The sequence below is a fragment of the Lygodium microphyllum genome, chromosome 12 (assembly GCF_053477565.2).
Source record: "Lygodium microphyllum isolate KBCC chromosome 12, Lygodium_microphyllum_v1.1.10, whole genome shotgun sequence".
Taxonomy (NCBI): domain Eukaryota; kingdom Viridiplantae; phylum Streptophyta; class Polypodiopsida; order Schizaeales; family Lygodiaceae; genus Lygodium; species Lygodium microphyllum.
In genome coordinates this window covers 61,362,804-61,375,760 of record NC_141146.1, presented here as the reverse complement: position 1 = coordinate 61,375,760, position 12,957 = coordinate 61,362,804, and the positions used below count along the sequence as shown (strand labels likewise).

At 39.2% G+C, this 12,957-nt stretch overlaps 1 protein-coding gene across 3 annotated transcripts in view; it reads left to right on the top strand.

Annotated features, from left to right (window-relative positions):
* The first annotated feature begins 514 nt into the window (after window positions 1–514).
* Window positions 515–12,957, top strand: part of LOC148027818 (Galactose mutarotase-like superfamily protein) — a 31,587-nt gene continuing 19,144 nt past the window's right edge. For 2 of the 3 annotated variants that reach the window (XM_087689524.1, XM_087689523.1), the window contains exons 1-9: window positions 515–778; window positions 2,111–2,212; window positions 2,301–2,414; window positions 2,813–2,864; window positions 9,279–9,416; window positions 9,510–9,608; window positions 9,744–9,841; window positions 10,011–10,118; window positions 10,249–10,330. In XM_087689524.1, the coding sequence (XP_087545650.1) occupies window positions 573–778; window positions 2,111–2,212; window positions 2,301–2,414; window positions 2,813–2,864; window positions 9,279–9,416; window positions 9,510–9,608; window positions 9,744–9,841; window positions 10,011–10,118; window positions 10,249–10,330 (999 nt within the window). In that variant the 5' untranslated portion in view covers window positions 515–572. The remainder of the gene's footprint in view (window positions 779–2,110; window positions 2,213–2,300; window positions 2,415–2,812; window positions 2,865–9,278; window positions 9,417–9,509; window positions 9,609–9,743; window positions 9,842–10,010; window positions 10,119–10,248; window positions 10,331–12,957) is intronic. The other variant, XM_087689522.1, reaches the window with a different exon arrangement.

The window sequence follows — 12,957 nt, the reverse complement described above, 5'->3', positions numbered from 1 at the left end:
AGAAACTAGGTCCTGCATTTGCAATTGTGCCAAATGAGGAAAAGTTTGAAAGATCAAGACATAGCTTGCTTCAAGAATGTGCAAACAAGAAAACATTAACTGAAGGCATAGTGTGTGTGCAAAGGCACTCTAACATGGAATTGTTGTACATCGTTTTACACCTATGCTAATATACTAAAGATTATCATTCTGAGAGAAAAAAGATAGACACTTTTTTTTGTAATGCACTTTTTCACCTAATGGCTGTATAATTTGATGGGATTTGCTAGAACACTATCATGAAGGATGGTCAGTGCAAAAACTCGCACATCCACTCGAGATCGTGTGCAACATCTGGGAGGAATATGATCTTGGGACTAGTTGGAACTCACACACCCACCTCTACCAAGTGGGCATTGGCTCATTGGCAAAAAAATGATAGATACTTGCCCTTTTCAGAGGAGTGAGGAATCTAAGGAATATGTTTGAAAGATTCTGAAATCATCAATCACACTGTGCTCCTAACATTTTTATTTTGCATGTCAACTGCTAGCTTTGTGTGGTGAGCCAAAACTGGGTTCTTCTTATACTTGATGATGACGATGCCCAGTTCTTCTCTCTCTTGGGCCTCTCTTTCTCATCAGCCTCTTTCGTTCTCTAGCTGTCGCGGATCCACACCCCTTCGCTCTTCCGTTTTCAGATCCAAATTATTGCCACCATCGGAGCTTCTTCTTCCAGCAGCTCAGAAGAGCAGGTTCCTGAGGATGTCTTCCACTTGCGCATCACTCTCCTCTACAGGGTATGCACACACACACGCACACACACGCACAAAATTATGGCGTTTGTGACAGAAGCTGCTTGCTGTGGTATATGCATTAACAGGATGGAACCACTATCTAGTAGGTGCACAAATTTTATCATCAAGATTGATCATCCAAAGTTTTAGTGATCTTCTCTGGAGAGAGAGAGAGAGAGAGAGAGAGGGACAAGGATGATTTTGGCCTTTTCCTGTTAGTGGCAATGCACATGGATTCAACTTGTTGCAAAACTGATTAGCACAAACAATTGTTTCATTCCTCACCTTTTAGGGCAGAACCAATGTTTCTTTTCTCAGTTTCATGTATGGAAGAGCTTTCTATGTTTCAATGAAGATAAAGACAATGGCAAATTTAATCTGCTGAATTCAATGGCAACCATACTAAAAAGGTTCAACCCTAGATGTCAATTGAGAAACTACTTAATGCCATAAATCATACGTATCAATAAAGCTCAAAATCCTAGCCAGTCTCGAGTATCACTTCGGTGCGACAACAAATGTTGCATTGTGCCATTGGTCCATGCATGAACACAGACAATGCATATCAGTAATTGTTTTTGTAACTTACTTTTTCACAGTTTTTAGCAAGTGTCATTACGACCATTTTGCTGTCTAATACTGTTCCAAGCCTTCTTTGGATGTCTAGGAGACTAAGGTTTAAAAAAATCACTCAGAAATTCTGGTCGTCTAAAATTGAGACAGTACTAGAGCACCCTGGCTCATTCTTTTAACACGTCCAGATTCGTCCGGTATATTCTGTTGTGGATGATGTAAAACGATAATAGAGATGCATTTGACCTGTGTATTTAATTGCTATAGGTAGAGGCCTATTATGCATGCACATCTTCCGCACTTGGGGAAATTGTGAGACCCTTTCTGTACATGAAAACGTCTTATCGAGTAGAAATCCAATAGTTTTTGTTGACAAAGAAATAACTTTCTTGAGATTCTTCAACTGCCAATAAAACTAGAAACCTTCTACTCCATGCAGAGTTTAGAAAACCAATGTGTATTTTGTATTACTCTTTACAATCAGCAATAAGTGAGGGATCTGCCTTGCATGCATGCACACTGCATTCGTGTGATCCACCACACATTGACACAGACATGTGTGTATATGCACTAGCAACATGGCAACATATGTCCTGTATCATAAATAGTTGATGCTAATTCTACTATGAAGTGGATTTTATTGCTATATATAGCCCCTTACAATATGCACAAGCCAAAATGATCTGTAGAGGTAATGAACATATGCTGAGGGTCAAAAGGCTTTCTTGTGCATTGATTAATTTACTTTTGTATCTCCCATAGACAAGTTGGAAAGCTACAAAGTGAAGTGAGCTGTGCGGGAGTTACAGTTGAAGAAGGAGAAGGAGCGCTTCCCAAGGTTGTTATTCTAGACTCCAGTGGCAGGTGTGGAAATGTCTTTTATTTTCTTTCTTCCTGCTGCAAAAGCCTCGTTTGTTCAGCTCATCAATTATGAATTCTTATCTTACAATAGTCAGGCTGAGATCTACATATTTGGAGCCTGTGTGACATCATGGAAGCTGGCCAACTCAAAAGACCTGCTCTTTGTACGACCAGATGCTGTATTCAATGGACAGAAGCCAATAAGGTTGGCATGTTACACACAATTCACAATTTGAGGCCTTTCGGACTAGTTATATGATTATGCTTATGGAAATCCTATAGGAGAAAAGTGGATGGGCCTGTTGCGTTGGTTCTTTTTCTGCCCAAGAAAAGGTTGCATTGATTTTCGACCTGCATATTAATCATAAGTACCAGTTAATGTTGATCTGCTTCTCATTTTTGTGTATTTGCTCTTTTGGTGGCAATCTTTGTTTCTAGATGTATATCTTTTGTTATGCTCAAATCCAAGCTTAGGAGTCAACCCCTTTCTTAAAGCTTTAAGTATTAGCACAAGAGCAATTAGAATTATTTATATGTTCTAGCAATGGTGTGTTACCTGTTTTTTGTGTGCTCAGACACTAAATTTGGGATGTATGTGTCCAGTGGAGGTATACCTCATTGCTTTCCTCAGTTTGGGCCAGGCCCAATTCAGCAGGTATCTCCTGCTTTGTATATTACTATGCATGTCTCATTCATTGATTATCAATGTAACTAGGCAACATGTGTGTAATACTTGAAATAGGGGCCATCAGGAAATTCATGGTTCCTTGTGTGTAAATAACAATGGCAAGTGTGCAGCACATGCCCTCAAGTTGGGCACTTCAATTTGGGTCTCCTGAAATGATACTAACATTAATGTGTAAAGACATGCAACCAGGAGCACAATGTGTGAACTGAATCAGGAGGCAGTGCTGCAAAATTTGCACTTCTCATCATGAGTAGTCTTATCATAGTTCTTTGTTCAGTTCATACATGACCATGTTATACCATGAACTTTCATGCCTATCCTCGTTGTCATCTTGCACAAACAATTCTCCTTTCATGAGCATTCACCTTAAGAGAGTGCAAATTAACCAATCAAGTTATAAAACCTTCTATACAGAACATAAGCAGGCCAAGTGTGCTAGCAATCTGATATTTGCATTGCCAAAGTTACTAAAGCATGCTAATAGATGGTGCTTGGAACAAGAACCAAACTTCAGATTATTCACACAAGGTTGAATTATAGCAAGGTAGCACAAAGATTAAAAGGTTGGATTACAGCAAGATACTGCAGAGATTAAATTGATATTAGACTGAGATTACAGCTGATAAAGATAAAGACAAATGCACCACAAATCAGGGAGAGAATCATGCACAAACTGTGCACAATTGAAAGCTGTTTCAGCAGTGTAAAGACTTGATTATATACTGAAAATACAAGAGATAAGTGGTGCACACAGTAAAGTCTGTTTAAGTACCAACTTAACGGTAAAGTAAGGTAAATAATCAGCTGCAAACCTGCAGAAATGGCTTTAGAACAGCAGCAACAGCTTCCCTTTTGTTGCAAGAAGCGTCTTGGTCAAGTAGAGCCAAAACAATGTATAGAGAGGCTCTCAATGTGTCCTTTTTATAAGAAAAAGAGGGCAAAATGACCTTCAGCCTTTTCATGTATTTAAAGTGGGTGAAAACTGCACCACGCACATGCAAAGTGGGCGAAAAGTGTCCCCATGCAATTCATGCAGAGCCAGGTGCCATAATTTGCATGGATAACAAAGATCCTTAAAATTCTCACTCCTGCTCTTAGAATTTGACGTAAAGCCAGAAGGGAGGGTTGATCGCCATGTCGCAGCAGGAACCCTAATATTTTTATTTTTGCTATTTAGGATATTTTAAGAGTTATCATTACAATCAAAAAGTTTATTTTGTGAGAATCCATCTTTAGGGGCCTCACATTGGAGTTGACACTCCAACACCTCTTTAGATCCAATTGGAAGAACCAATACCGATGCTTTGACTAATGCCCCTTAATTGTTCCCCATTCAAGGCTTTGGCAAACATATCAGCAAGATTGTCTCTAAAAGTGCAAATTGATTACTCCAACTCATACCTACTCTCGAGTAAAATGGTAAGCAACATCAATGTGCTTTGCCTTAGTATGATATATAAGATTCTTTGCAAGAGCAATAGCACTTTGACTATTTGAGAAGATAGTTTGAAAAGATGAAGGGAGCTTGAGCTCTTGCAAGACACAAAGCACACAGAGAGAATGCACACAAGATAGAAAGCTGAAACTCTAGGCCTTTTTTTTTTTCTTTTTCTTCTTCTTCACTATATGAGTCTACTACAAATAAGAGAGAGTACAACACACATAATATACAAGCGGTCCTTAGTGTAGACACACTAAGTAGAAAGGTGACTAGATAGATATCCTGCAACTCGGGTAGGTGGACTAATTGATGTCCGGTTGTAAAGTATCACTGGAATGATATCTCGATACAAGTACCAATCACATGAGTGATATGAATGCACAAACATTCATCCAAGTACGCAATTGTCAACTCGTGTTGAGCTTGACATCTCAACACTCCTCCTTAAGCTCGACTCCATGACATGTACTCCAAGTAAGCTTTGAAAATGCTGAAGCTTTTCTGCTCCTAGGGCCTTGGTGAAAATATCTGCAACCTACTGCTTTGTGCTCACATATATCAGATTAATGTCACCTGCCAAGACCCTCTTTCTGATGAAATGGTAATGAACCTCAATGTGTTTTGTGCGTGCATGAAACACTGGGTTCCTAGCCAACTGTATACTACTCATATTGTCACGATAAATGACAACTCTCTTGTCTATCTGTATTTCCAAATCAAGTAGCTTTTGCATCCAAGGTACCTCACATGCTGCCATAGTGGCATCCCTGTACTTTGCCTCTATTATCGATAATGTAACAATGGGCTATTTCTTATTGCTCCAAGTCATAGTCCCACTCCTAAAAGAAAATACATAGCCATTGGCGGACTTCCTGTTAGACACATTGCCTACCTAGTTTGCATTGGTATAACCAAATAACTACACCATCGAGTTAGCTTCATAAAAGATACCATAATCCAATGTGGCCTTAAGGTATTGCAAGGTATGTCTCACATTGTTCAAATGAGGCTTACGAGGCACTTGTATAAAGTGACTCTCTAATCTGACTATTATATTGTGGGATCCTCCAACATCTCTCCTACATCAACACTTAGTGTCGTATTTTGATCCAATGGCACTGAGATTGGCTTACAATTAGCCATACCATACTTCTTCAACATATCCAAGATGTACTATCTTTGTGAGAGCTATATTTCCTTAGATGCTATTATCATCTCAATGCTAAGAAAAAACTAAATCTCTCCCAAATCTTTCATGTCAAATTTTTGCTTGAGAAGACTCTTCACATGCTCCATCTCTTGCACATTATCACCCCCAACAATCAAATCATCCACATACAAAGTAATCGCAACAATGCCCCTATTACTTTGATGTCCATAAAGCGAGTGATTTGCATTTTCAATATGAAAACCAATAGAGACAAGTGTTGTGCTATCTTGTCATGCCATGCTCTTGGTACTTGGTTCAGCACATACAAGGCTTTGCGCAGCCTACACACATATTCAAGGTGAATCATCCTCTCATAAATTTGTGGTTGCTCCACATGCACTCCTTGCAACTCACCATGTAAGAATGCATTCTTTACATCCATTTGATGCAAAATCCAACCTTTATTTGCAGCCATTGCAATGATAACTCTTACAGTTGCAATCTTTGCCACTGGAGCAAATGTCTCCTCACAATCAATCCCATAAGTCTAAGTCTAACCTTTGGTAACCAATCTTGCCTTATACTTGCTCACTCTACCATCTGTACCATGTTTTACCTTGTAAATCACTTGCAATCTATAGCTTTCTTTTCCTCAAGCAATGGTATCAAATACCAGGTTTGATTTACATCCAATGTAATCATTTTTTCATCCATGGCTTTCTCCTAATGCGCATGACCAATAGTTTCCTCAAAACAAGTGGGCTCAATTGATCTTATAACCTTCGCCATATACGCATGATGGCGAGCACCATAACCATCATATGTCAACCTGTTTATAGGATAACTTACTCTCGTTGACGTGCGTACTTGTGGAGCACTTTGTGATCCCTTTACATCAGCCTTGGTTTTTCTTACATTGGGTGTACAAACAATTGGAATACCAGACTCTTTATCCATACTTTTATCTAAGCCATTAGACTCACCATCTACATGTGAATAGCTTGAGAAACATTTGGTACATCAAGTGACTCAACCATTTTTTCTTTTTCCTTGTGTGATACATTTTCTGCACTTGTAGGAGTATTATTCCCATGCAACCTTCTACTCCATGGTCAATAGGCTTACTAGAAGAGGACTCTTCTGGTCTCCTACTCAATGTTTGTGACTGTGGACCCACATTTTCTGCAATTACCATTGTTGTTTCATCATCTCCAATAATATGTTTTTGAGTATCATACCAACTGCTCATCTCATCAAATACGACATCTGTGCTCATCTATAACTTGTGTATAACTGGATTATAATATGTAATCCTTTTACTCAAGGGAATAACCAACAAATACACACTTTTCAGCCTTTAAATCCAACTTCTTTCTTAGCTCATCAAGAACATGTACATATAAAATGTATCCAAATGCTTAAACATGTGACAAATTTGGTTTCTTGCTAGTAAACTTCTCCTTTAGTGTTACATCATGCACTGCAGCAGTGGTGGTCCTATTCATAATATACACAACTATAGAGACGGAAGCTATCATGAGGACTTGTATTTTTGAAACCTCACTTAACGTGTGGATTAAATTTTAACCACATGGTTAAGTAAATATTGTACATGTGAGGTGTAATTGGGATTAGAGTAAATTTACGAGCTCGGGACGTGAGGAAATCGCGGGATGTCAAATGTGAAAGTTGTTGTAAGTTATACCGCATACATACTTGGTGGTATCTGGTGCTAGTTGTTGGCCTAGGTCATTGATTTAACCATAAGTATCAGTTGGTGACACTGGAGAAGTGGCATTTAATGGTACCTAGCACCAATCTGATGGTCAAAGATGGCACAAAGACACTCGGGAATGGAAGTTGCCTAGCCAATTTAATTATTTCAGGGCGTCAGTTTTGGTGATATTAGAGAAGTGGCATTTAAGAGTACCTAATGCCAATCTGATGGTCAAATATAGCATAAAGACACTCGCGAATGGAAGTTGCCTAGCCAATTTAATTATTGGCTAGTTAGATTATTTTTTAGGATACTGAAATAATTATTAGATTAATTTTTAGTATTTAAAGACTGAAAATTACTATTTAATTATGGATAATGCTGGAATAACCATTTGCGAAGGTTGCCACTTGTCAAAAATGCCCATGCAAGATTGAAAAACGTCTTTAGAGGTTGGAGAGAGGCATTTGAGTGGATTCAGCCTGCAAGAGAGAGGGAGGAGATGTTGCTGGTTTGATTTGCAGCCATTGGAGGACCTTTTGAGGCAGCTAGGGGCAAGAGAAGACCGATCAACAGTAGGTGATAGCATCTACAAGCTACTAAGATAGGGCAGTAGGAGTAAATGACTGATTTTCTTCTGTTCTTTGCATCTACAAGTTGTTGAGACAATGCAGTAACAATAAATGACATATTTTCTTTAGTTCTTCGCGAAGAAAGTCTGAATTTTCTCTCTCCTTAGCATTCTCTCTCATCCTCTAGTCTTTCTACAGCCTTGCTTCAAAGATTATAGCATTGAGATCACCAGAGGTTGAGAAATTTTAGATTTCTTTGCTGTAAACCCTAATCTGTAGAGCAAAAATTAGGGTTTAAAGTTCTCTCTCGATTTTCTTCTCCTACCTAGATTTGGGAGTCTCTCTCTCTCTCTCTCTCTCTCTCCATGCGGCCCTGGGTGCAATATACAAATGTGGTGTATTTGGCCTCCAATTTTTGAGCACTCTTTGTAGGGTGGCTGGTAAACCCTAATTTGTGTTGTAAACTAGGGGTTTGCAGCAGAAATTCTTCAATTGCACCCTCGTGGGAGGACTGAATGTGGCTTAGATCTCTTGAGAAAAGCTATCAATTCACTGATAGGAATAGAGATGGAGCTGAAGAGAGAAAATTCAGAGTCTTGTAAGTTGTCGCCAAAATCTGATCAAATGAGCTGCTGCCTTGCTGTAAATGTCTGTCAACCAAGAGCCAAGTTCATTAGGGAGCTCAATTTGCTGTCGTCAGCCCTTGTAGGGGTCTAAAATGTTGTGATAGTCCAAGAATAGTAGTCATCGAGTTCCCTAGACCCTCCAAATGCCGTCCTTGGCAGAAAAATCATGCTTTTCAGCAGAGATTTTGCCCCAAATAGAAGTCGGCAGCAGTCCAACCCTCTCACTCAGCTGGTCACAGTTGCAAAATCAGCCTTCCTCTCTCTTTTCTAGGCCCAAACAGCCGTTCCACCCTTTGCATGGCAAGTTTTGCCAAGTGGCAGCCTTCCTTACCCATTTTCCAGAAATTTTCAGGCCAATTAAATTAATTACCTGAATTAAAATTCTGAAAATGAACTTAATTTAATTATTAATTTGTGGGCAGAAAAATAATTTTGTTATTGACAATTACATTGGCTAGGCCTTTTTGTCATCCAAGCAATCCTGTGTATTTATTAGTGCCTGTACTAGTATTGATTTTTTTATTAATACCTAGTTCCTAAGGTCACCATTGACATTACATGCTAATAGAACACCCTAGGCCAAAACTTGTTGCGAGGAACCACCTAGTACCCGACCAATGTAACTTATTACAACTTTTGCCGTTGGCACCCACCATTGACTTCTCAGGGTCTTTGGCCCGTCATTGTGAACTAGCTGATTTCCACAACACCTACACAGGTGTGTACATGTGCACAAAGAAAATACTGGCAGTACGTATGACACCTGCACCTGCATAAGTTTATGTGGACTTTTTAATGTGCATTCATTTATTTCATAGAGGAGTTCTTTTGTGTTCCGTTTACCAACTCTCAGGAAAAATGTTGCCATCTTTCAGCATGGATTTGCTCGCAATTTGCCATGGTCTATTGTTGGTTCTGAAAATGTTGCTGGAAGTCCATCTGTAACCTTTGAGCTGAAGGACAACGAGTATACCAGGGGAATTTGGGACCATGGTTTTCTTGCAACCTATCAGGTATTTTGAAAACTTATTTTAATTTTAAAAAGTTTTATTTGGTCTCTTCATGCAACATTTTTCCCATTGATTAAAGGATGCTTGCTCCTACAGGTTTCTATTGCTCCAACAAAACTGTCAACAAAACTTGTAATAAAAAATACAGACGACAAGCCCTTTTCCTTCACAACAGCATTGCATACATATTTCCGGGTGAGCTTATGGACTGGCTGACTTTTCATTATCTAGGTATTTCTAGACATCTTTAGGTAGACTACAGCTGAAAGATATGAGCAAGAAAAAGCAGATGTACTTCTTAATAGTGTTGGCAGTAAATGTTTTGTATAGGCATCTGTCACTGATGCTGCAGTAAAAGGATTAAAAGGATGCGAGACTTTAAACAAGGTTCCAGATCCAGTAAATCCCATCCATGGCATTGAGGAGAGGTAACCTTAGTGATGAAGATTTTATGTATCTGCAATCAATTTTATTGCATTTATTCCAACTTCTTCTTTGGTCCACTTTTTGTGTGCTCAAATTGACAAACTATTTAAGAGACGATTTTTTGTATTTCAGTTCCCCGCTTTAAACATTTTCTTTCCTCTTTTTCCTCAGGGAAATTGTCAATTTTCCAGGATTTGTTGATTGCATCTATCTCAGTGCGCCAGAAGAGCTTTTCTTGACAAATGGTCTAGGGGAAACACTTTCTATATCCAACAAAAAGTGCGGTTTGAAATTTTCTTGTATTGGCCATACTGATATTAAATGCCATGTTCTAACGAAAAGAGTTTTTGGTTGTGGGACATGAATTAGTTGACCCTATGCTTATGTACATACTTGCTATTGTGTTTAGCTGGCCAGATGCAGTTTTATGGAATCCTCATTTGAATGCACCAGCAGCATACAAGGACTTTGTGTGTGTTGAGAATGCAAAGGTAACCCTCGATGAGGCTTTCCTTCAGTACAAACAAGAAGGTTGCATCTTATTGAGCTGTGGTTTTGGCTTCATTTCTAAATGTAGAAAGCAAAAGTTATTTTGAAAAGTATATTTATCGTTACTTGCAATAAGATTCTAACTTGGATGCGATCTGCAAACAAACAAACTTATTACATTGCAAGTAGCTGCAGTCTATCTTTGATGCTCCTTTAGGTTTTTCCGTTTTTGAAAGCACATGTGTACAGGTATGGATATGAAAAAGAAGGGTTTGCAGACTACAACCCTGTCCAAGTCAAGCCATTGCACTATTGGCCTTGAATCTATTGCACATTAATAAAGGTTTGAACATTGCACTTATTTGAATATACAACAATTCTCTCTATGAGAGTTGAACATTGCATGAATTAATGCACACAATATCCATACTGGGAAAGTACTGGTTTATTGCGTTTTAAATTTATGCAGCACACCAGAGCAGATAAGTTGAAGGTGATCCTAGAAACCCATTAACTGGCTTTGCCAAAAGATCCAAGGAAGTATCATCGTCAAAGAAATATCACTTCATGCATTAAGATATTGATTTGGTGCAATATCTCAGCTCCCTTTCTTTCCAAAACAGCAGACAAAAAATCTGAAAGTTGAAGGCTGTTATGAAGATTAAAGATAAAACCCAACAATCATCACATTATTGCTATGGATAGGGGTACAAGCCACTAAGGGAAGCCTATAAGATAGACATAAGCATGCATCCTCTAGATGAAACTTCAGACTAGATCCTCTAGCTGAAGTTGGACTAGTAAACTAGCCTAAATGGGTTCAACTTGGTTTTTCTGCCGTTGATTTGACCACCATCACTAGATGCACTTATGTAAGGCATTAATGTTCAAAAATGCGCAACCTAAAAGAGGTAAGACAATCCAAAGGCAGACACGATCCTTCCAACATATATATTAAAGCGGTAATCATGATGCACAAGGGAACCAGCTGGCTGACAAAAAAATCTTTGTTGTACTCCAGCCCGTGTGTAATCCTGCACAGTTCCCCACTTTGATTCAAGGAAGTACATGTGCTGCCTTTTCTAAAACAGGCCTCCTCTATACCGACACAACTAAAAGATGAACTCCAACAACCACCTAAATGAAGAAGAAATGGAATAAATGGAGAATACTGAAATGCATAAATGAACAACCCAATATGTTGTGTGATATACAATGGATGCTCAAGGGATGGAGGGCTGTTCAACAACCATTCTCTTGAGGAGGTGGGCTGAGAGGTGGTGGATTGTGTGGATGCGCATGCGGAAGCTGAAAGCAATATGAGAAAGAAAGAAAGAAAAAGAAAGAAAGAAAGCAAGCTATATTGATACTCTCCATAGCCTGTCGGTCACACATGCGAGTTTCATACCCAACTGTGGTATCAGAGCAGGAAGATACGTGTGGTCGCTGCCTTCACTAGCTAACACCTGCATAGCCCTGGTAGCTCTGCCTCCATAATGCTACCACTGCTCGCCTGCGTTCTCTGCCCTGTGCACAAAACTCAGCCCGACAACAAATGAAGAAGAAGAAGTAGTCGTAGTTGAAGGAGGAGGAGAAGGTGACGCCTGCAGTCCGCCTCGTCGTAAGACCTGCATACCTATACAGCCAACCTACTTGACTTGCGCCAGATTTGCCTGAAGACATCGAGCTCCTGCCATGTGATGACCTGAACCAGTCCCACTGCTTGCTCCCTCTGAACCTTGACTGCTTGCCATCGAATTGCTTGCTCCAGGGATGCTTGACTACTTCACCATCCTATGGCCTGCTCCCTACGCCACGTGTCTGACCTGAACATCTCCTGTCACCTGACATAGCCACATCACATCCATGTTGTGCCCATTTGTCTTCTTTAACCTCGACCAAAAATTATTTTAGAGATAAGATTTGTGATAAAACCTTAATTAAAGTGAAAACATCTTTGTTTAATGGACAATTTATATGCAATTTGGGGCAGTTCAGTTTTTCATTGAAATTTCTCAATTTTCTTCCTTGAAAATTTGGGGCTTTTCATGCTAGCACCTATCTCCATCAAATTAAAGTCTCCAACAAGAAGTTGAAAATTGCCCGGGTGCCTTGCCTTTGACATAGAGGGAAATGATCCGCCACATATTCAATGCTTGACAATGTTGTCACAAGTTCGAGGGGAAATGTTAATCTCCCTAATGTTAAAAAAATAAAAAAATATTAAAAAGTATAAAATATCAAATGTGATTGGAATTAGACATTGACCATGTGCACACGTGTGCTAAGACCTTTCCCTCATTATTTTAAAGAATTGTAGGGTTTTCAGCTTGGATTTCAATCCAAAATGAGTTGTATATCTTTTTATGTCATTTCTTTTCGAGTGAAAGGAGTTATATTTTAGGGGGGATTGTAACCACTTTATGCATAACCTTTGAGTTGATCCCAAATGCTATACCTAACTATTTGGCATTCGGTCATGTGCTTAGTGCCTCTGAGTCATCTTGGCTTTTGATTAGCCTGTGAGCTATGCAGACACACCTCTAAACTATATCTTACTTTGGGTCCCTGAGCTTGTCTATAGACCATGTCATGACCATCCTTCTGTTGCATCTCTCACATTTGTGTA